Here is a 23,893-nt window from a genome sequence, read left to right as displayed (position 1 = left end):
AAATATTAGAGGAGACTGACTTACTGCTATCGCTCTCTGCTGACAGAACTCTACAAATGACAAAGAATTTCCGAAAGTCATTCTCCCCCTTCAGTCATATGACTGAAGGGGGAGAACCTTGAGTTTGTGACTGATTAATTTCACATGAAAGGTTTTGGGGTTTTTATGTGCAATGTTAAAAACTTTCAGGATATTATTTCCTCTAGAAATCTTAAATGTGAGAAATCAAGTAGAGATCCTGTGGGGGGAAAAATTGTATATAATAACATAACTAAAGAATTGGATCCATTTGGACCCATTTCTGCATCTGCTTTAGGATACAGGGATTGCACTAAGCCTAAGATTTTCAAACCTCTTAATGCTTTATTTTGCTCTCTAGTATCCTCCTAATACAATTGTAATTGACTGCAGTAGGAGTATGGTATACTATATTGTCAGCAGTAAGAATTTAAAAAACAAACCCTTTGCCCTGGTGATTTCTGAGATTTGATTAGGAAATGTGTGGAAGACAGAATTTTCATGTCATATCTGATTTTGAAGAGTTTAAAACCAAAATAAAAAGTTGATTGAAATAATTAGTTTCAGTTACAGCTTTTAATATAAAAAAAAAAGCTTCAATTTGCAAGCTAGTTATTTTGTTCCAAAAACATCTATAAAAAGGTAGTTTCTAGAACTTTTTTCCTTCTTTTGTTCCAGAAAGCCTAGAGAAAGAAATTGATTTTGCAATATTGACAGTTTCTTGCAAGCCTCATGACTTTATTTAAGTTTCTCTCACCAGCTCTGGTTTTATTTTTGTTTAATGTTTGATTTGAATTTTTAAAAGCAATGTACCCTTCCTAGCTGATGTTTCACTGTGTCACATTACATGTTCTTTAAATGCCCTGGCTGCTGGATGGCACTCATTTGTTTTACCCTCCTTGTAGTCAAGTGGGGCAGCTCTCATTTTTTCATTTTCTCATTTTTTCTCTCACTTTTTTCAGCTCTTCCCTTTATGCTTGTGGTAACATTTATCTTATATTGGCAGTGACAGTCACTTTTGGTTATAAAAACTTTGGTTTGTCCTTGGGTTAAGATTTATTCTATGTAAAAAAATCAGAAGGGTTTTAGACATGCCTCAGAGGGTTATTTTTTTCAGTTTCAACATCCCTTTTATTTTTCAGGCTGCTGGATGCTGGGGATGTTCCGAATGAACCTCAAGTGTGAGAGAAGCAGCTGTACAGATGCAAAACGAGTTCTTGTGATGTGGGGGTGTGTGCTGTACTGGCCAGCACTGATGGTTGGGAACTGCAACTCCCACCCACCAATAGAGCTGGCCTTGGAAGTGCAGATTCTAATAAGTTGCAAGTAGAAATGACATGCTGGATGCACGCAGTCAAGTGTGATGTGTGTGCTGAGTATGGGTGCAGCCTAGCAATTTCACTGGTGCCTGCTCCTTCCAGGGAGTGAGGCCTCTTTCCTGTTTCACACAGAAATCCCAGCAGGCAGAACCTCCAGCCAGGCTGTTCATTGCTGTTCTGCGTGTGCCTGGCTGTTGGGGGTTAATCCTCAGGGCAGGGTTGCAGGTGTCTCATTCTCATGGCTGGCACACATTCCTTCCCCAGGCACTCGATAAAAGAGAATCTAAATCCCAAATCTTGCTCTGCCCTGGTGTGTGTTTGCTGAGCTCCCAGCTTGTCTGTACCCGAAATGCTGGTGCTGGCTTTTGGGGCACCATGAGTGGGGAGAATTCAGGCTCTGATCCACCCCTCTGGTTTCATGTCATGGCACTAAAACTGAAGCTAGAGTAGTGGAACAGGACTCCTAAATGCTACATCGCCTGAAGGAGGCCTGCTTGGCCAGAAAGGGATCTGTGAGCTCTGTGGTGTGGGCTCCAATTTGTGGAGTTTTTTGGGTTTTTTTAACATTTTATCTTATCCTAGAACTCTTAAGATAAGAAGATACGGTGACATGCTTTAGGTTTCATAATCCACGCTGCTTCATATTACAAGTCTAAATGTTTAAGAATACAAAAGTAGCTGATACTGGTAATTTATTTGGATGAGGTACTTGCTGATACTCAGAGGAGTGTTTCAACTTCTCTCCTTGAAGAAATCAGTAAGAGTGATGTGAGAACAGTCTGCTTACAGGTGGTTTGTGAACTAAAGCTGTTTTGCAGAAATTGTGAGCTCTAGGGAACTCATGATAAGTCCTGTAATGCTATCTGTGCACAATAGGACTTTATTATTGTTGAAGTTATCTTATGACAAACATTTAATTCTGGATATGCTCAAATTAATTTGTAAGAGGCAAATGCACAAACATTATTTCATATAAACATGTCAAAACATGTTTTCATAAATTAGGATTTTTTAAAATTTGATTGAAACTAGGCAATAAACTCAAATATTAAATCTTGGAAGATAAAAAGCTGAAAGTGTGCTGTGCAACTCCTGAGGAAGTTTTATAGCCTAGCTCTTCTTGAGGGACAAATAAATGAGGAACAAAAGCAGCTACTGCTATCAGGAAAATACATTAATGTTTTGACAGATAGATGTGGAAATCTTACTATATAAAATTTGGATTATTTTTTTCCCATGATGTGTAAATATTCACTTAATGTAATTAGAAAGAATTGTGAAGTAGAAGGCAGGGAATTCAAATTCTTCAGCTGAGCAGGTACTGCCAATGTGATTTGTTGACAGCTTGTCATTCTGCCATTACAGCTGACCTGGAGTTTTCTTTCTGAATGACTTTTCAAAGGAAAACTAACATAAAGATTAAAGTATTTATCCAGGGAGTGTTCTGACTTGGACTAGCAGCATATGCTTAGAGAAGGAGCAGAAGAGCAGAGCAAGTGCTGAGCACTATTTCCTATAGAATGGCCCCTAACATCTGACTGCCCATGGTTGACTCCTAAGCTGAAAGCTGTACTCGTGTTTTTAATTTTTAATAGCCCTTTTCTTCCAGTAGTTTGAATTAAATATCATCTTGAACCCATTTTTTGTTTTTTAAACCATTAGGAGGCCTCAGAAGAAAACTTTTATTGGCCTTTTTTGACATTGTTTTGAAATTTTCTTCTTGGCACCGGGGGGAAAAGGTGAAATACCTTTTCATTGGGTTGTTTTGCACATATTGGAGATCGTCAGTTTGCCATATTAATTCCAAATTTTCTGTTTCAAATTAGATAGTTGACAGTTTGAAGTATATTTTATGTATCAAGATGTTGTCACATGGGAAATGGGGTATTGGCAACAAGTTTTAGGTGCTACATGGCAACTTGGAAGACTGGTAGAAACCCTTTGAAATGTCTTCCACCTTTAGGTCATAGTTAACTACTTAGCCATTTGTTTATTTTCAGTGTTTCTTGGTGCTTTGAGATTTTAAGTTACACAGGCCTGTATATAATTTTATTTCTGTATTGCAACATCTGAGTGGAAGAGGTCAAACGAAAATTGTCAATAAAATATGAAGTATATGAAGAAGTGACATTTCTTATATTTACTTTTCTCCAAATAAAAATGTTGCATGCAAGTGATATTTTTAAACTAAGCCATTGGTAAGCCTCCCCTTCACCTGCCATGCGTACCTCTGCTAGTGACCAGAAGGTCCTAAGCATTTAACCCCTATTTGAAGAGCTTAAATTTGACAATACAGATTTAAAACTCTTGCTCAACCATAGCTAATGTTCTGAGGTGCCTCAAATCCCTTGGAGCTGCTGATTTCTGCAGTTGAAATCACCAAATGGAAGCTTAGCAGTTTTGAAACTTGTCCAAGGAAGGAGATCTATGAATGTGATGTTTTGAGAGGAGATGGCCCTCACGTGTGCCTTTGAAATGGGCTGGTGGCTCAGGCACTGCGGAAAATGTAGCAGCAATAAACGTGGTTGTTTGAATCACAAAGTGGTGGAGCCAGGCTGCACCAGTGCAGTCCCCTGTGACAAATTGCCCAGAGTGAAGGAGAAAGGCTTTCACACATTTACCTACTGTAAATCATTCCAAGGCAGTCCTCTCATCTCTCTGTGAAGTACCCCACCTAGAAACTTATAGGTGATTCTTTGAGACAATGCACTTACAGCCTTATTTGTTGAATCAATGCCAAATTCTATGACCATTAATGAAGGAGAAGTTAGTGAATCTCTGCAGCCTAATAGGCCTCAGACCATCCCTCCCTCCCCTAACCTGTACTCCTGCTGTAATAATTCTTTCCTCATTATTCTTATGTCCTTATTTTTCTTCCTATCCTTATCCACAAGAAGGAGTCACAACCTTTCCCCCCACTGTGAGTTTTGTTCTGTCAGTAATCATTTGAAAGTGGGTTACTACCATGACTTCTTTCACTCTGCAGTTATAAGAAAAGGAGTAATCCCTGATCACAGCTGTAGTGACCTCTCTTCTGGAATATGTTTTGTTGTTATGTCCATGAGAAGAAAGAGGGTGAGACCTTAAGGAAGTGTAGGACTCTTCCTATGTTGCTGTCATGGCAGCTTGGATAAGTCTGTGCTCATTTTGGTGAACTTTTTTCTGAGGTATCTAGCTGAATACCCAAGGCATTTGAGTCAGCAGCCAAGAGGACAGGCAGTGGGATGGTGAGTGGTACTTACAGTCTCTCTTGGTATTCTCCAGAAACTTTAAGGTTACTGCAGGTATGTCCCTGGATGAGCAGAGCATGGAATTCAATGTAAATAAAAGACCTAGCCAACGTTCTTATGGGGATTGCCTGTCATTCCTACATTTGCCAATGACTGAAAGCATGGCAATATATGTGTACCAAAAGTTATTGGGGACTGCTTTTTTCCAAATACTCTTTACATACTGTAAAAGGAACTTTCTGGTCCTCAACCTTTCCTTGAGGAGAAGTGTGTATAAATAGAGAGGCTTTTAATAGTCTTATAACTTTATCCAATATTAAAAATCCAGTTATGTCAGCTGGAAAGTGGATTTAAACATGTTTAACAACTACTTCTCAACAGAAACTGTCTATAGAGTATGGGTTCTCTAGTACAGCCTGAACTTGTGTATAATACCAAAATTCTTAATTAATTAAGAGCAAGTACTTTTTTCTTTGCTGTGATTTTTTTGATCCCAAATGTGCAAACTGACCACCATATGCAAACTCATGAATGCATGGACTTAATTTTGGCATTGCTTACACCAACAAATGGAACATGTGACTTGCATCAGTTTGGGTCAGACTGCAGGAGGCCATATGTGTTTGTTTTAGCAGTTATGGATGGTTTTATTTACCTCATTGCAATGACTCGCTTTGGTTTCTATTGACAAAACCATGACTTAAGAGAATGTTTGCAGAGACAAGAACAGATGTTTCCAGACTGCTTGCCACAGAGGGGAAAAATAGCCAGTATTTGCTTGTAAGCTGGGGTTGGCTGTGCCATTTTTCCAATGAGTAATTAGGAATAGTAGTTATTAGTTGTTGAAGATCCTGACTTGATAACAAAAGAACCTACTTGGAGATGCCTTTTTATATAGTCTTATCTATAGAGTAGAATGAAAGACAATTGCTGTAATCACTGAAACCAATTCTACCCTGTCACACTCTTTTGAAGAACCTTAATGACCAAGGAGAACCTAAAAGCTTAATGAAATAGATAATCCATGGACATTTTCTCCTCTTCTCTGCAGGCATGTTGATTTCAAATTAAGCTGAAAACTTTTACTAACACTTTTATGAAATTGTAAAGCAATGTGAGCGTTTTGGAGTAAGTTTGGTGATTTTTTTTTCCCCTCTGAAGCTGTAAGATCACCTTCTGAATCATACATACTAAAATCAAACTTGTTTTAGACTAACAAAGAAGAGGGGACAAAAATGTAATAAACTATTAGCAGAGTTGGAGAGCTAGGAGGTTTTTGAGCAATGTGTTTGTGAAAGAGTGTCTGTGACCACTAAAATTAAATAGTTTTAAATTAATTTTAAATTTTAAATTTTTAAAATTAAATCATTTTAATGGGCAAGGAAAGATTGATTTCAACTACCTGGGAGCAGCAGTGTAGGATGTGTGGGATCTGAGGATCTGGAAATAGAGTTTTGGAAAGGCAAAGGAAGAGTGAGGCTGCTTTGGGAGAGACAGCTCCTGTGTGTAGTGATTCCCTCGGATTTAAGATGGATGGGAAGCCCCTCACAGTCACAGCAGAGGGGTGGGAGAGGCCCAGTGGTCTCCCACACTGGCACACAGCCCTCAGTGGGCAATGCCAGCCCTTTGCCCTCTGCAAAGGCTTGGGTCTTGGGGTGAGGAGTTGGTCTTGCTCCATTATGAGATGATGATTTCTGAAGAGAAAAATTTTACATGCTTTGAAGAGATGTGGATATAACATGTGTGTTTGCAAGGGCCTTCCGGATAGAAACAGCAACGAGCTACAGGGTATGTGACATAAATGAGCTCTGTTTTGGGTTTTGAAATCATGCAATGCAGTTCTTTCCTGGCTCAGTCAAAAGCCACCACACAGAGAATATGTCGTTGAATGTCATGAATAAAGGGAGAGCTGAGCATGACTTAAAACACCAAGGGAGTTGGAAGGAATAACAACAGGGAATTTTTAAAGCTAATATATGGAGGCATCTCCTGCCTTCCCACTTTCATGATCTACTTACTGCAAGCTTGGTAAGATGTATTCCTGGAGATATCTCAGGGATGTTTTTTTCTGTTGCCTTTTTTAAGAGCAAGTGTTATGTTAAGTGTCATGCCACTGCCACTGACTGGATGAAATACCATATGGGCAGTTCATGGGTTTGCTGGTTCCACCTGCTGGCTGAACTGGAGGTGATGACCTGTCAGTCAAGGGGAGTTGAATGAGTAATCTTAAGAACAGATTTTATTATAATTCCTGTCTGAGGTGTGGGGATAGTGTCTTGTCTTCAAGCTACAAACTTTCTATCTCGATTTTTATTAACTTTCATTTCATTAAATTCAGTTTAAAAATGCAATTTCTTAAACAGGATGGTAATGCCTAATCACAAGGGCCTTTTTAGCAAGAAAAGGACATCAAACCTTTTTGAAAATAAGAAGATGAACAAGTTAACCCAGTGATGTGCAAGCACTGCTGCCTGCTCATTGCTTCTGGAACTTGCCTTGGGGAGGAAGCCATCCCCCACTGGGAGAAGGATGACCCCCCCACACTGGGAATTTACCCCAAAAATTTCCCTAAAATGAGAAAATGGGAGGAACCCAGAGTTAGATTTAACTCTGGATACTGAAATCCCTGTGGGTACTGAAGGAGAGAGGAGCAGATGGCTCTCAGTGTGGGCTGTAGGGGTGAGACTGGGGCTAAAATTCAGGGGAGTGTAGGCATGGGATTCCAGTTAAAGCTGGATCCCACAACAGCTGTGGGACTAGAAGAAAGCTTACATGCAGGCAAATGCTGTTTGCTAGGCATGACTAATGCCAGAATTAGTGTTGGAGTTACTGTTTGGATTTGGGATTTGGGGTGCTCTAGAGCTTATTTCCTTGTTTGAATCTGAGCAGACTGAGTGCTGCTGTAGAAGTAAATTGGTTTTGATTGGTTTTGTTAGGAGTAGGCTATGACTAAGTCTAAGTTTGAGATAACAAAGTGTCTGAGGTATTGTTTTTTCTAGAGTTTTGTTTCTCACTGTGTTGTCAGAGCACATGGAGAAGATTAGCAGCTGGTTCTGTGGAGGTGAGTGGTTTTTAAAGGTCTTTAAAGGTACCCTTTAGCTTCTTTGAAGATTCATCTCTTCAGGATACTTAAAGAGTGCATGGCTGCATTAACTGCCTTCTGCTGGGAAAACTTTATCCCTCATTTTTCTGCCAAAAGAAATAAGAAGAGGTGTCTAAGGGAACATAATGGTGCTGTTACCCTTCTTTCTGCTCTAGGCAATCGTTGCTGTGTGTCAGAGGTTCAGTCTAGCCTGCTAGTGACAAACTTGGGAAAGGAGCAAATATTGTATGAATCACAGAAGGCTACAGTTTTACTCCAAGATAAAGCAGGGACAGGATATTAATGCATGAATAGGTCCTACAGATATCCATTTGGCATGCTTCTTAGCACACTTTTCTTGAGTATTGATTAGTTGTCTCCCAGGCATGGTCTGGGCACAGTTCAGGAGAAGAACATGTACCATGACCAGAAGCAGTTTGGATATTTCCACTGTTTTTGGGAAAGGGATTTAACTTTGGGGACAGGGGGTGTTCTGTTCCACTTGGTGTTCTGTTCCACTTGGCCTTAGAGCCAAAATTCACTTGCCTGAATTATTTAATAACACAGAGGAAGCCAAACTGACTCATGACAAACAAGCCAATAACTGGGTCTGAGGGGTCATCCTGAGGAGCCACCTTATGGGGGAGTGAATTCTTGCATCAATTGTAGAGATGCCGCTCATGTGCAAATATTATTTCATTTTCTCTTTTAAAAGCAGTGATGTTTTAAAGGATTTGTTTGCAAGCAAATCAATCCAATTTTCCTTGTTGTGGTTGATGGCATGTCTGTGATTGTGGGAACTCGGCAGCACTTGCAGGTACACTGCAAGAGATTACCATGCTGCCAGTAGTTTTCATGGAGCATTGCTGTACCAGAAATGGTTGATTACACAGGAGAAAGAAGCACAGAGCAGTTGTTCAGTATTTAGATAATGCTAGATGGAACATAATCCTGATTGCCTTTGACTTAAAAACAACCTCCTTTACTGTCTCAAAACCAAAATACCACCTCTGAAAATATTACAGCTGCCTCCTATGGTAATTTTTTTGGTGATTTTTATAAGATCAAGACTTTTTAGATACATATGGTACTTTGTCCATTTGGAAGGAGATGACACTTCATCTTTCACTGAGATATTTCAGGCTCATTCTCATACCAAATCCATTTTCATTCCTGCTATATGAACCTGCAACACAGGTTATGCAATTAGGAGGAAAGTGTTTGCAGAAACAATAAGGAAAACTTGATAAATGAAATCTGCTATACACTGTCAGTCATGCTGATGGTATTCCAATAAACACAAACATATTTTTGCATGCCCAGTTTTAAAGATACAGAGTAAAATAATTCATGGCCATAGCTGGTTTTCCTTTCTTGCAACATTTATATGTGTATAATACTGTGCACACCAAAATTATGTTAAGGGAGCATTGCTGTCATAAAGTAGAGTGCTAAAAAGGCAATACTGTAGTTAGTGTTGTAGTTATAATATTACAGTTAACAGGCTTTTTGTTCAGTAACTGGGTCTCTCTATGAATGTGCTGTATACAGTCTTTATGCAATTAGGAACACTTTTTAGGGTGAATGTCTGGTTTTAGCAAGGGAATTTGCTTTCAAGACAAATGCAGTGAGATTTATATCACATCTGTTATTATCTAAGTGGAGCTTTGTCTTGCAAAGGAGATTTGTCTTATAGAGTGCACAGTTTGGGCAGCCTTCAATTTAGGACTGGATGCAAAATACTTTTCCAAGTGTTGCCCTGTAATTTTTTCTGGTTTTCTTTCTTTTTTTTTTTTTTTCTTTTTTTTCTGTATGCTATTTAAACCTTGCTTGGAAGACAAAATTGGTAATTTCCTTGTGGGAATTGTTATTCTGCTCTTTCATTGTAGTTTCTGAGTGCCTCAGAAATGTTAATGTATCGTTAGCATTTCTGAGGAGGTGATGTGATATATCCACTTTATAAAGCCGAAGTGAAGGCTGGTGGTTGAAACACAGCTCTGAGAGTGTTTGCTAATTTGGGGGCTGCGCTCAATGACCTGATTTCTTGGACTAATGCATTCACAGGATCAAGGCACTTTCCCTCTTGTTGATTTCAGTGAGCACTCAGGAGCACTGCAATCTGGGCTCAGGGTTTGAAATGAAGACTGAAGATAGAAGGAACATTTATTTAGTGACCAGCTGAGTCGAGATTAAGTGTAAATGGCTGCCCTAGCAGCACAGAAGAGCTGTGGAGCAGAGGGTAGCATACAGGACTTTCTGACAGGAGGATGCTCATTTCCAATTGTCTAGAGGCTCTTCTGATTATACTGTGCCTTTGAATATCTGTAACAAATGATGGAGTGCTCCACTGAGTGATGTTCTTTCTAGCTGCCCTTGTGATCTTCAGGAAAGATACCTACTGACAAGTTAGAAAACAGATTATTTATTTAAAGAGGCTCTTCAGAGAAAACAGTCCAAGATGTTTCAACTCTGACAGCCTGTCCAAGGTTTTCCTTGTTATTGTACAAAATAAAATAGTCTATACATACATTTTAAAAGTGCCCTTATTTTGTTTTACAGTTGTCATCTGATGACAGTAGCTAAGTCAATATCTTCCTTCAGCTTAATATGTACTTTTCTGCTTGAAAGCTGCTCATCTTTGCTCAAAACTGGTTTGTAGTGTTGTCCCAGTGACATTAGTTTACTATACTGGATGGTGTTGCTGAGAATGTAAAACTATCCCATTAGCCTGTTTGCAATATAAAATAGGCTTCTGCTTTTTACAAGCTTATGCAGTGTAGTAAGAATTTGGCAAGTGTAAAGGAAAAAGGTGTTAAGGAGAGCTGGCAGCTCCTTAAAGAAATGATATTAAGTGCAAACTCTTCCAATAAGGAGGAAAGTTAAGGAAGTGCAGTGGTAGACCAGCATAGCTAAACTGCCAGTTCTTCATGGCTCCTGAAGAGAAGTTGTTTTTTTTTTTTTTAACAGAGTGGAAAGTAGGTCAGATTTCCAAGAAAAAGGATAAAAAAATAGCAGGTAGTGGCAATAAAGTCAGAAATAGTGAGGCACAAATGATATTAAAGTATCCAGGTGTGTTACAGGTTGTAAGAATTCATTTTTCATGCACTGTTGTAATGAAAGAAAGACTAAAAGGAAAGGTCAGAGGACGAAAGGGATCAACAGATGGTGTTGGGATGGCCAAAATCATTGGTTTGTTTGAGTCTCTCCCAGTAAAATGGACACTGTTTCCACTGATAACATGGGGAACTGTACTGCTGCTGCAGTATCCAGGAGATCTCACATGCAAAAGTGAATATCTCTGTACCTCCTGGTAACCAGAGAAGTGTAGACCTTCTGCCCACACCCACCAATCTTAGGGTGGTTTTTCTGGAGGGCATTGCTGTACAATGTCTGAAATGTATTTTGGAACAGTCCACTGTTGGAAGGGAAGGGAGGAGCGCAGGGTGCCTTCTTTGCAAGTATTGTTCTGTAATTTTGTTAATGATTTAGATGTTGGCACTGAGTATGCTAACAATTTATGTAGAAAGCTGGTAAGGATGAAGGAGGCTATGAAAGAAAGGGCTAAAATTCAAGGTGGTGTTATCCAGTTGCACAAATAATCTTAAAGGGAAAGGTCATAGTTCAAAGGGACATGTTCTACATATGACTCTAGGGAGTAACCAGCTTTAAGGATAAAGGCCAGGGAATAACTTCCTAGGGAGTGATTGTTCAGAAAGAAGCCTGAAAGTTGCAGGAAACCACAAACCAGTTCATGAGTACAGTGTCATACTGTGGTATGTCCTATTCCAAGGTGAATAGAGAGGAATATAGCCTGGAGGGGGGGAATAAAATCCTTTCTTGCCTGGAGTACCATGTTGGGTCACGGGGACTGTACCTTAAGAAATAAGTAAATCAGCAAGACTATGCAGAGGAACAGTACCAACACTGAGCCAACAGTCCTAGATAGCATGACTGATAAGTATGTGTTGAGTGAAGTGGTGTTATGTGGGGTAGATGGCTGCAATATGTTTAGTGGTTGTTATAGCCTTCAGTATGTATGGGCTGCTGCAAAGATAGGGAGAATAACCCTCCTTCTATGCCTGGACAGCACAAAAACAAAAGTTCCAGCAAGAGAGAGCTTGTGCTGCCATGGCAAAAGTAGTACAGCACTGGAAGAGTTTGAGTGGGGAGGTTACTGAATCTCTGTTATTGGAAGGCTTCAGGAACAATTAGGAAACATCTTCTGACATAGTATAAGACATAATATTTTGTGCTGTGGGGCTGGACATTGTCTGATTTTTCTTCCAGTCAGAAGTGTGTTGTTTTCTGACATGCTTTCTCTTTTGTCTTTTATATCCTTTTACTCCTTGGTGAATATCACTGTTTTCTGGACAAGATTTTCTTAGATGGCAGGGAAGATTTAGTAAATTCACAGTAGTCATTTTGGTACAGAACTTCATGGAGCAGTGTTTTAAGCTACTATATTTGACCAACTGCTGCAGCTGTAAGAGTCACAGGCCACAACTTCTTAGTGAGAGTGTTCCTTATAAACAGAGTAAGGACTGGGACTTGCTTTCTAATCACCATATTTTCTGAAGACTTTTAAAATGCATGTAACAGTCTGACATGCCAGCTGTCACCAGAAATGGTGTCCCCCACCAACACCAGCATGTGGTGTGTTGGCACTCATGTCACACGGACAGGGAGTGTTGACAAGTCCTCTTACCAGTCACCTTAGAAAGATAGGGAAGAAGCTAGGGTTCAGTGCAGGAGATCTCAGGAGAACACCAGGGACATCAGAACTGGAGCAGTCTGAGAAAGGAGCTGGTCCAGGACTTTTAAAGCCCAAGAGAAAATGAGTGCAGCAAAAGAGAAATTTTCTTCAGCCTCATCCACGTTTAGCTTGGTGTTTTGGACTGATTTGAACCTCTCTTTGTGGGACAGCAGCGCAATGCCTTTCCTGAGCAATCTTCCCAGGTTCTGGAGTCTTGAGAAACTGTAGTTGCATTTGTGTTAAAATTGAATTATGTTTTCTTTCAACTTAGAAGCCGAAGTTGATATCCAAGCCAATGCTTGATAGCATCCTTTGTCTTCGTGATGACAGATGGAAGTTTGTGCGGAGCCTCCTGACCCCAGCCTTCAGCGATACCAAACTGAAGGAGGTAAGGTGTAGACATTGCTGCTTTCACAATTTAGAAGACTTGTGCAGGCATCTGCTTTATGTAGGTCCATATTAAGGATAGGTAAAACCTGCTACTTTGTGCCACTTTATTTAGACCTGAAGAGCACATGCAGCAGAGCTTCCATATGGCATGGTTCAGATCATAGACTGGTGAAAATCCAAATAGCTCATCTGAAGATATGATTCTCTATCTTCCTCTGTTTAAGTCAGTTTTTCCATGAAAGTGTAGCATACTTAAGAAGGACCCTTACCCCTTCCTCTCCTCTGCCCTATTAGGAGTAAGCTTAAGTTCAGGAAAGGTTATTGCTCCCAGTTGGAACATAGCTTTTCTTGATGTGCAGAGTCAGCAACTCTCATGTTAACACAGGAACTGCTGTCAGTCTATTTTCATTTCTCCATCTCCTTCCCTTTCCCTCCTCCTTTTATTCTTTAATCCTTTCATATAATAAAATAAGTCACTGGAACAGAATGTCATTGCCAGATAAATACCTCTGACTGAAAATAAATGTCTCTGTGCTGACCTTCTGCTAATTTCCTATAAATGTATCAGCATTTGCTCAGCCATGGGAACCCATTACCCAGTAACAAAGTCCTGTTCCAGTGATATGATATCTCTTAATTAAATGTATATAAATGATTGACTGGCTAAAGTCTTCTTTCAAGGAGAACTCCAAAAAACAACCCCACAACTACCAAAACAATCACCTCTTCCTTTTTATGTTTTATTCTGAAAGGGAATCATGCCTCACTCCGGTGCCCAGTCCTGGGTTGTAAAATTTTCCACTGGGCAGACGCTTGTGTTGTTTTGACATGCCGCTGTCGAAATCCACAGTAACATCTAAATGTGTCTGGCTCTCCCAGCTCCATAGACAGCGGTCGCCTAGCAACGCCGGCTGTCACCTCCTTATTATGGTAAATTCTAATTGGCCGCCAGCCTGGCGGAGATGCTGATTAATCACCACTGACAATGCCATTGGTTATGCGCCCTGACATTTGCTCTGTCACCAACTCCATCACGAAATTTCAGCAAGGCGAGGGTGTTTAAATATGCAAGCGATTAGTTGCACATGGCGTGGTGGGGAGAGCAGAGTTTTGCATTTTGCTGGTGGAAATTAATCTGCCTTACTGCAGGTCATTGGCTCTTTGCTCGTGGACTAACAAAAGATAACGCTGCATTCCCCTCAATTTGTGGAGAGCAACCTCTGCCAGCACCTGCCAGGCAGGCTTGGCTGAGGAGCACGGTGAGGGCAAGGGAGTGGAGCCTCAGGGATCCTGCTTTGGGGCTGGGCTTTGCAGGATCTGGCCCATCCAACTGGGCTGGGAGAAGTTGTGGCATTCCCTTTGCATGGTTTGTCGGTGGAGGTGGCCTGCAGGAATAATGGTAGGAGGTAAAAGGGAGGGCTGGCCAGTGCCTGGTAGCTGTCTTGCATGCAAAGATTGAGACATTTATTTTTAGCCTGATAATCAGCTTTGCCCGTGCTGCCTCTTCCAAGCTCTGTGGGAAGGCGTGTGACTGTGCATGGGCTTAGGGTGACCTGGAAATTGTCACTTTCTCCTCCCATTCAACAGCAAGCGGGAAAAAGAGGAGTGGGGCAGGTCTCTCTGAAAGGTTCAACTTTGCTTTTCTCCCCCACGCCTTCACTAGAATTCTGTCCATCCTTACAAAGACACTTGCAGTAAGCCCGTATGAGATTAGGAACTGCTGTTGAAAGGATGTGCTACTCAGCCTTGCATTTCATTTTCTACCCAAATATGTTAGCAATACTGGGATTTGAAGTTAATGCAACTTAAGTCCTTGCCCATGTGCTTTTCCTGCTGTTGCTTAATTTAGAAGCCATACCAACACTTCACAAAGGAAATCAATGCTCATTAATTATGATCTCACTTTTTAACTCTCCCATATTTGGTACTCTCTCAGAACCTCTACAGCAGCATGGAAACAAAAATACCATGTTCTAGTATTGGCCATACTACAGAGTATCCAGCATTATCTGCAAGACATCCTGTTTATAATAAGCCCTTCCTCTCTGCTTTGAATTACAAACACAAATTTGGTACTAATTTATTGCATAAGAACCTAGATATGCTATTTTATACATATTTATAAATATTACTAGGACATTCCTTATTTCTCCTTCCAAGATATCAATTGCTTTGACAAAATCCCACAGCAAAGTCTTCTACTCTGTTCACTCTGGATGGCTGCCTTAACTTTGTTCCTCTGTGCAGACTCCACAGTGATGCTGGAGAGACTGCAGACCTCATGAGTGTCTTTGGAGAGGGGTTCCCCTTGAGTGCTGCAGCCCCTGGTTCCACTCCAAACATAGACTTGTCTGTCTGGATGCTCTAGAAGAATTGGGAGCTGTTAGCCTGTGACAGAGCAACAAATGTTAACAACTCATTGTGCTCCCCATAGCAATCATATCAGATGAAAGATGCACCAAGGGGCAGAGACTTCTGAGACACAGGTTCTTGATATCTCTGTTTCAGAAACTCAAGAAAGGACAATTTCAGGGCTAGCAAGAGTGAGAAGTGAGAAGCCACTTTGGCCTGGCTGCTGGAGGACAAGGCTCCAGACAGAGCTAATGTGTGTTGCTAAGATTTCACCTGCAGTGCTCCACAGAGTCACCTGGGGCTGTGGGCAGAGGCGAGCTTTGCCCTTGTCACTTCAAAGAAGTGGTGTAATGTCACTGAGAAGTTCACTGAGCTTGAGGAATTTCCCTGTAGTATGGCAAATATCTCCAACAGCCAGTCAGCAAATGAAAAGATGATTCCAGAAATTTTGAATTTTTCAAAGTTATGGGAAATGAACTGAAACTAGAGGTTATAGAGTTGTTGGGTAGCCAATATAGTGATTTCTGTGTGTCTGCAGAGAGTTGCTTTAGTAACATTTTTAAAGAGATTCTGACAGCTTTCTCTTTTTTCAATTTGTCTTTAAAAGCTGTGCACCATTTTGTTGTTTCTTTTATGGATTTCTATGTCTTGGGTGTTCTCCCTTTTTAATTCTCTTTTTCTAACAAGCATGTGAAGATTACTAAAGGAGTCCACTCCAGCTGAAGGAAGATTTGGCTGCATAGCATTGAACACAAATACTACAGTGGTGGTGAATAAAGCAATAGACTTATAAGCTTGATCCTGCAGTAAGACTGAGGAGCATCCCATGTAAGATGCCCCTGGAGTTGGTAGAAGATCTAATAATAAGCTCTTTCCAATAAGACCCCTGAATGAACCCCATGGTGCCATAGCTGTGAGAGCACTAAGAATGAGAAATGTGAGACAGGAGGCAGGAAACCCAAGAAATGTCACTTCCCTGCCCTTGACTGCCTGTGGGTGATCTGACAGAAGCTACTTAAATTCTCTGCGCACGAAACAACTTTTATCTGTTAAGTGGGAACAACACCAATCACTGAAAGTTGATCCAAGATCTAATTCATGAGGAATTGGTGAATTATAACACCTAGAGGCTCTAAGTAATAGAAACATTTCCCAGTGTTCCTGTCATGCTCTCCTCAGCTGTTATGTATTGAAACAAGCTGACATGTTAGTGATCTCGCTGTACCAACCTTGATTCCCTATTTAGTATTTCTTATTTTGTTCCTCTTCTTTTTGCTGTGGTGCCTATGATGATCCTGCAGTTCTGGACCTCTTGTCAGACTTGATAAATAGCTCTACTCTCTTTTACAGCCAACACCAGCAGAAAACCTATTGATTTTTATTTATTCTGATGGTGCTGCAGTAGTCTTGTCATCTCCTATCTGTATGCCAGGGATTCTTTCCTCCATTAACAAACCATTTAAACAAAACTGAACACAAAAATTAAAGAAGAGAGCACAGCTTCTTCTAATGTAGCCTTGTCCTAAATAACCTGTGAAGTGGAGTTTGTGTTGAGGCATTTCTTTCAAACAAAGGGAGACATAAAACAGAACTTATAATAACATGGCAGAACAGTGCAGAAAAATCCTCTAGTGTCACTCTCAGGCATGGAGATCTCTCATGTCCCACTAGGACATAAGATCTGACAGTCCAACCATTAAGGTTTCCTTGATTTGCTGTTCGTCTGCACATTGGTCAAAGGCATTTTTGGAGTGTTTCTGGAATCTGCTGTTGTTGCTGGACAAAGCAAATGTGGTCACATAAGGTAAAGCAAATCACTAATGTAAAAACTGGTGTAAAAATGTGAAATGTGCATAAACTTGAGCCACAGGCCAATATCTTGTTGAGTTGCTCATTTTGGTACAGTTGTGCCCAGGAATAGCACAGCTGCACTCTCAAATGATGGAAACAAATCCTCTCATAAAACACCTTTCTGACACTGTGCTCTTTTTCTAGTTTTATTCAGAGACATGAAATCTGGAAGAGAAGCAATTCTTGTGTTAGGGATGTATTCTTTCTCCTTCTCCTTCCTTTCTGTTGCATAACATTTGTGGGACAAGAAGCCCAACACGACTTCTGCTTGCTGTCTATGAACAGTAAAGTCTCCAGTGTGTCTGCCTACAGTGAATACGATCCAGCCTTCTAGTTTTTAGTTTGGATGCTAATAAGAAGAGGAATAATAATGCTGCTGAATACTGAGGGCCACATCTAACTAGAGGAATGTGACTCTGATGCCTTTGAATAGTGCAAAGATCCACATGCACTGTGCATATGCAGAATCAGAAGCTAATTGTTGTTATGTGCCAAATAGCATATTGGCAGGATTTATACAGCAAAGCCCCTGGCATCATGAAAACCCTAACCCCAAATGCTCTTCTTTGGCAGAAAGAAAGAAATTTGGACTCTGGGCTACTCTTGCTATTAGATAACTGTCAGATCAAATATTTACAGGGACCATATTGTTTAGATTTTTCTTCATCCTGTTACTCTCAGCCAATCTGAACACAAAGCAGCTGGGGTTTATTTACCCACCAAGAACGGAATCTCAGGCAGGTTATGCAGGTTTTATGTTCTGACTGGCAAATCAGAATGTATGGGAAGTAACTGATACCCAAGGCAGTGTAGATCAACATGTCAAGTTTCTATGCTTGGTATAGTTCACCTCCCCTGACACTACTTTATTTTTCTTGACAATTGGACAAAGATTTTGAGGTGTTACGAGACTTAAGAATGTTTCAGTCTGTGGTCTTTGTAGTTTGCAATCTTGCACTAATTTATGTCCCCCAGGGGAATAAAAAACCCAAACCCAACCTGGGATTCCAGAGTAGATATCCCCTGTAGCTTTCATATACAAATAATTGTTTTATTGACATGAATCTGTTATTGTCATGCTAACAGTAAATCAAATCCATGTCCCCCTCTCCCTGTTTTCCTGGTTAGATTTAGTAATAAAAATACCTCATGGCTAGGAACGAATTGCAACAGTATTTCTAGAGGCTGGTGGAATGTGCAAAGTGCAGAGGTGCTGTGGGATGCCCTGGCCAGACGTACGTGCCCCTAATGTCTCTGCCAGCTGTTGAAAAGTGATAGCAACCAGCTGGCTGGTTACAGATCTGGTGATGTGATGAAGAATAAGAGAGAAAATAAGGCAGTAAAAGGAAAATCTGAAATTATCACCATCTGTTTCAGAAGCATCATACCTGTTAAAAAACTGATTTTCATTTTGATCTCCTTGGCTGGTTCAGTTCACTGGGGGGGCCTGGACCCAGAGATTATGAAGTATTTCACCTTGGTTCAATCTGTTGAACAGAGATGTATTAATTTGGTTGAAGCTGCTTTTGAGAAGAAGCTTGCTGCAGGGGACTTCCTTTGGAAAGCCAAAAGGTGAAGAAGGCTGCCACGTAACTGTGGTGTGCACCTCCCAAAAGTGTAACAGCTACTTTTACCAAACACTAATCTGGCACCAGAACCAGCTTGTGAGACTGTGGCAAAGCCCAAATCGACCTGGCTTTGCAATGTAATTTCTCTCATATAGGCAGGGGACCTCGAGAGCAGCTAGACACATTCTTGAGTCAGCCTTGTGCCTTTGGAAAACATATTGGATGCTCCCGCGTTGGCCTTTTGACTGCGTGCAGTCTTGCCCATGTGTTGAGATGGCAGAGTGCCTGTGCACAAAGTGTTGTGCCAGTTTCACAGAGGTAGAAGTGCCAAGCAAAATGGACTTGGCTGGGCAGGCTGCAAAGCTCTCAGAGTTCTGCGAGGCTGCAGTAAGTCTTTTTTGGTAACAAGAATGTCAGAGGAGTAGGATAAGTCTGTTCTTATGTTTGTTGACATCCGTATGCTGACGGAGGTAGTTGAGGAAGGAAAGGCAAGTTTCTGTGTGTACATTGCTGGTGCTTGACATAGTTGTTGAGGCAAGGCTCTGGTGTTAAGTTGTAGGCTGCTCTTGGTAGTCTATTTGGGAAAGAGCTGTAGGATATCATTCCTTTTGGTTCATGGCTGGATTGCTGCTATCCCCTTTCTCTGTCCCCCCATTTGGTGTAATCAAGGAAGTGTCTGATTCCTCATATGTAGGAAGCTAAAGAGGCAGAAAGTGAGACTTTAATGAGGCCTTGATGTTTGCCTGTGCTATGGTTTCCATGAAGCCCTAAAGAAGAGACTATTGCACTGCTGGCTATAGCCAAGCTGTGGTTAAGTCTACCTGACCAGTATGTGTCAGTGACTGGAAAAAACCCTTAGATGAATAAATTCACACAAATCTCCATTTAATGGCATCACCACTTGAGAAAAGCCTTTCATCATGCACCAATAGCAGTTTGCCCTCAGCAGCTTTTAGTGGTATCCAGGGTCACTTTCTAGTTACATGTTAAGTCCCTCAAACTGAGAGATGGCAGGATAGAACCGATGCCAGTGCCTTTACAGGACTTTGGAAAGCATTATTCCTTCTGCCCTGGAGGTTACATAGGTTACATAAGTAACCTAAATGTGATATAGTGCAAATAAAAATAATGATAAATAATTTTTTTGAATGATTAAGTAAAGGGGCATATTTTTGCCTGTTAGGTCTCTGTGTATGTAGCCACAGTGGGACAAGGACCACTGGTCAGGTAAGTGACACAGCCTCTTGCATTTAGGCCCAGAGCTGGAGAAGAGCATCCCTGTAATGTGTAGGTTTATTTTGAGCAGAAAGTGCCAGCATTTCATCTTAACCTATGCACAAGTGCCTAACAACACCTGCAGAGGAACCTGAGAGCTCTATTCCATCTATCAGATAAAAATAATTAAAAATAATTATTTTTGTTTGGTGTTTTTTTCTTAACATTTTCATGCTTTTTCACAATTCAATGTGTTCCTTTCCAGATGACACCATTGATAAACAAGATCTGTGATACTCTGCTGTGTAACTTGAAAGTCTACGCAGATTTTGGCAAAGCTTTTGATATCCAGAGGTATGTTCAACATGCCAAAAATTAGTAGCAGATTATTAAAAAAGAGGAAAAAAGTCAATAGCAGTAGTTATTCTAAATTTGCACTTACTGTAAAAAAGATTTTTTTTTCCTCTCTCACTTTAAAAAATGGAGATCATAGTTTAATGGAGGGTGTGTCTGATAAAAGCCTTTTCTTCCTGGGACAGTCAATGCATACTTGAAAACTAATTTTGGTAAAGCATCTAATGTATTTCTGGCAGTTATTTAATGAAGTTTTAACAGCTGGAAGGACAAAGGAAGGCTGCATCAGTCCCTGTCCAGTCTGTTCTCTGCAGGCTGCCAATAATGTACAAACATAAGAATTGGTCTAGTATCAAATATATCTAGTCCATCAATCTTTTGCCTTTTTTTTTTAATATGAGTTTTTTTCGAGCACTTAATCATTCTTACCACATTCTTCATAACCCCCTCTCATGGCATGCTAGCTTTTGGGGAAGCAACAGGATCAGTACTCCAGATGACATTTATCAAATGGCATTTTAATATTTTCCACATTGTACTTTCTCTCATTTGTTATGCATTTAATATCCTATTATCTTTTCAGTTGCTCTTTCATCAGAGGTCTTCACTGAACTGTTCACAACACTGTCTAGTCCCTTCTCTGAGTAGATGCATTTTCTCTAAGATCCTGGGTAGTAGTTCAAATGCATTGTTTCTAACAGGCACTATTCTTGCTTCATTTTGCCTACACTTCATTTGCTGGGTTGGTCAGTGCCCTCTGAAGTTCTTCATGATTTTCCCAAACTAAAGCAGCACAATAATATTGTTTCATCAGAAGAAATGGATATTTAGGCAGAATTGATAAATTTTTTTTTCAAGTACATGCGCACATGCAAGTGTGCGTGTGTGTGTGTATGCACAGAGATCTCTCTAATAAACAGCTGAAGAGATACTATGAAACCTCAAGATACATTACACTAGCCTAGTGCTGTGATGAAAATTGACCTTTTCAATCCTTCCAGTCTTTTCCATTTTTCCATTTGTCCTTTGTCTTTGAGTGGTCTTTTATCTATTGATCCATTATAGGGTTTCAGCTCTCAAGGGACACTTTGGAAGAGACCTTTGAAAGTATAAATGAATGATGTTGACCATCTTGGAACATGATATTTCCAGTTGTTTTACCATACTACCATTTCAGCAGGTTTGACATATTTATAAATGTGGCTCTCATTCCACTGCAGTTTTACAGAATCGCCTTGGGAGCTGGGTTTTTTTTTTCCATGAAAAGACCTATCTGTAACCTCCTATGACCTTAGTTGTCTTTAGCTGTTTTGTGTTTTGCCAACAGCTCAAAATTTATTTATTAAGGTTGTTTTATTTGTCAATACCTTGGAGAGGTAAATGACTGAGTCCTTCTGAAATTATTGTTTTATAGCAATGCCTCCCCCTCCACCCCACCTTTTAACATTTTAACTATTTTAACTTCTAATGATGCTTTTTATGTGTGTGTAAGAGTTGAAGACCAAAAGAAGTGAGTTTTGCATTATTGTATCTTTTAAATCTTCTCTGGTGTGATCAGAATGAGAGGTCACTAAGATTGTCATTTAGAAATACTGATTCATATAATATATGCAGGATATAATGGGTCTGGCTCCGGTTCTTCCCTTCATACATGCTCACTTAGATTAAAACACCAGAGACTGATATTAGCCTTTCCTAAGGATCATGGAAGCACAGACATTGCTTACTTCACCACAGATCAGAAGAATCAAATTCCAAGGATATTTCACATTCTCAGTCCACCCATCTCAAAACTCAATAGAGCTGCTAAAGCGTACTAGGAAAATAAAGATGGTAAGACAACTGGATTGAGGGTGAGATATGCAGGGAGCCATTTAGTAAGTTCTGATGTTTCTAGATCCACAGGTCATTTGGAGTTCTCAAAGCACTGGCAGCTCCTCTGCAGAGATACAGATTTCACATGGTGTCAGTTTCTCTTGGTTTTGTCCACAGAGTTACATCACAAAAGAGGTATGAAGAAGAAGAAGGAAATCCTTAAGGACCTTAATTTTACCTAAGAACCTCTTGTCTCTGAGAGTTTAGACTGGACTGGAAATAGGTGTGGTTTTTGCAGTTAAAATGAGAAAGAAATTATCTCATTTATTAGGATGCTTACAAAGAAAATGCTTATGCATCTCTAATGTGTTACATTTGACTTCTAGGTCATAAAAAATAAAATTGTTTTCAATAAAATGTTACTGGAATTACTGAGCTGTATGAAAATATGTTCACTTTTGTAGGTTTGGAAAAAGTGATCATTGTCAAGCAGCACCATTTGTCAGAATGATGGAAACATCTCTTTTTGGCAAAGCTCAAATCTAAAAGCAAAAGGAAACTCAGTGGCAAAAATTAATGCTGTGTGATGTTCGTAGAAGCAAGATATTAATGGGTATGTGATTTGTAGATAATAATTTATCATTCTTCAATTAAATGCAGGTGTTACAACTGCTTTACCTTGGATGTTGTTGGTAGCGTAGCTTTTGGCACTGAGGTGGACTCTCAGAAGAATCCTGATGACCCCTTTGTAAAGAATTGCAGAACGTTCTTTGAAATGTCTTTGTTTAAGCCTCTTCTCATTCTAATCCGTGAGTATAGTCTACATTTATCTACTTTTTTGTGGTAATTACATAAAAGTCATTCTCAAATTGCAAAATTGCTTCATGCTGAAGCCAGAGTAGGAAATATTATAGGTGACATTACTTCAGAGGGATTCAGAATGCAACCCACTGGTCACTTCTACCCTTGAGATTTCCACCATGTGCTCTACAGGTCTTGGCACCATTAATGAAACTTACTCCAGAAACTGAGAGTCCAGGAACACAATGCTCCTGGTTCATCTGACAGGAAAGTTTCTGGGTCCTGCAGTTTCTACAGTACTTGTTTTAATACACTTCTCACTAAAACAGAGTAATTGCCCTTTGGGACCTAAGTGTAAAATTTTTGTGCACTTGATTTGCTTGGTAGAGATTGAAATCCCACCCATTATGAACCCACTGAAGAGGTGGACGAGTATAAACAGATTGTGTAAATACTTCCAATTCTTTTTTGAACACTGTCCACAGCCTGGTTGATGACTCTGAAGGATAAAGATCACAAGTGTCCTGAAGAGAGTGCATTTATTTTAGATTAATAGATAGGCAATGCAAGAGTGGGGTATAAAACCACGTAGTTCTAGGCCATGAAAGCTTAGGCTTCATGGTGGTGATGATCCTGATAATTCAAGGGCAGTAAGAATCACAGCTGAGGAAGCCATAGCATAATCAAGGCTTTTGAGGTTTTATCATCTTGTTATCTGCACACAGTAGTATCAGGTGGCACAGTGGCAAAGTTTCCTGTGCCCATCTGATCCTGCTGGCATTACAGATTGCACCTGTACTCGCAGCACATCAACTGTTTCTTTCTGGAGCTGTGTATCCAAATTGCCCTGGGGTTAACATTTAACCTGATTGCAAAATGTTATTTGTGACCAATTTCTTAAGGGACAGGAAATGTGCCCCTATACATCTGAGGGCAGTGTGTCCTTCATTAAAGAAAAGTTTCTGAAATGTTTGGAGTTGGATTCCTTGATTCATCTCTTTCTGCTTGTTCATTAATGTGAGAATTTCCACAATGTAGTTGCCCTGTTGGCAGGACAGGGTTTTTCCAGTTATTGATTTGTTAGTCTTAAGTTGTTCATAAGTTAATGAGGGGTTTATTAGAATATAAGGCTTCACTCAGGTTTC

The 23,893-nt window shown here is 40.2% G+C and overlaps 1 protein-coding gene across 1 annotated transcript in view; it reads left to right on the top strand.

Moving 5' to 3' along the window:
* TBXAS1 (thromboxane A synthase 1) overlaps window positions 1–23,893 on the top strand; it is a 228,166-nt gene that overhangs the window by 115,299 nt on the left and 88,974 nt on the right. The window contains exons 5-7 of the mRNA XM_066549880.1: window positions 12,674–12,790; window positions 20,044–20,132; window positions 22,608–22,756. Coding sequence (XP_066405977.1) covers window positions 12,674–12,790; window positions 20,044–20,132; window positions 22,608–22,756 — 355 coding nt within the window. The remainder of the gene's footprint in view (window positions 1–12,673; window positions 12,791–20,043; window positions 20,133–22,607; window positions 22,757–23,893) is intronic.

This window comes from Molothrus aeneus, chromosome 5, assembly GCF_037042795.1.
Source record: "Molothrus aeneus isolate 106 chromosome 5, BPBGC_Maene_1.0, whole genome shotgun sequence".
NCBI classification, from domain to species: domain Eukaryota; kingdom Metazoa; phylum Chordata; class Aves; order Passeriformes; family Icteridae; genus Molothrus; species Molothrus aeneus.
This window is presented reverse-complemented; position numbering and strand designations above follow the sequence as displayed.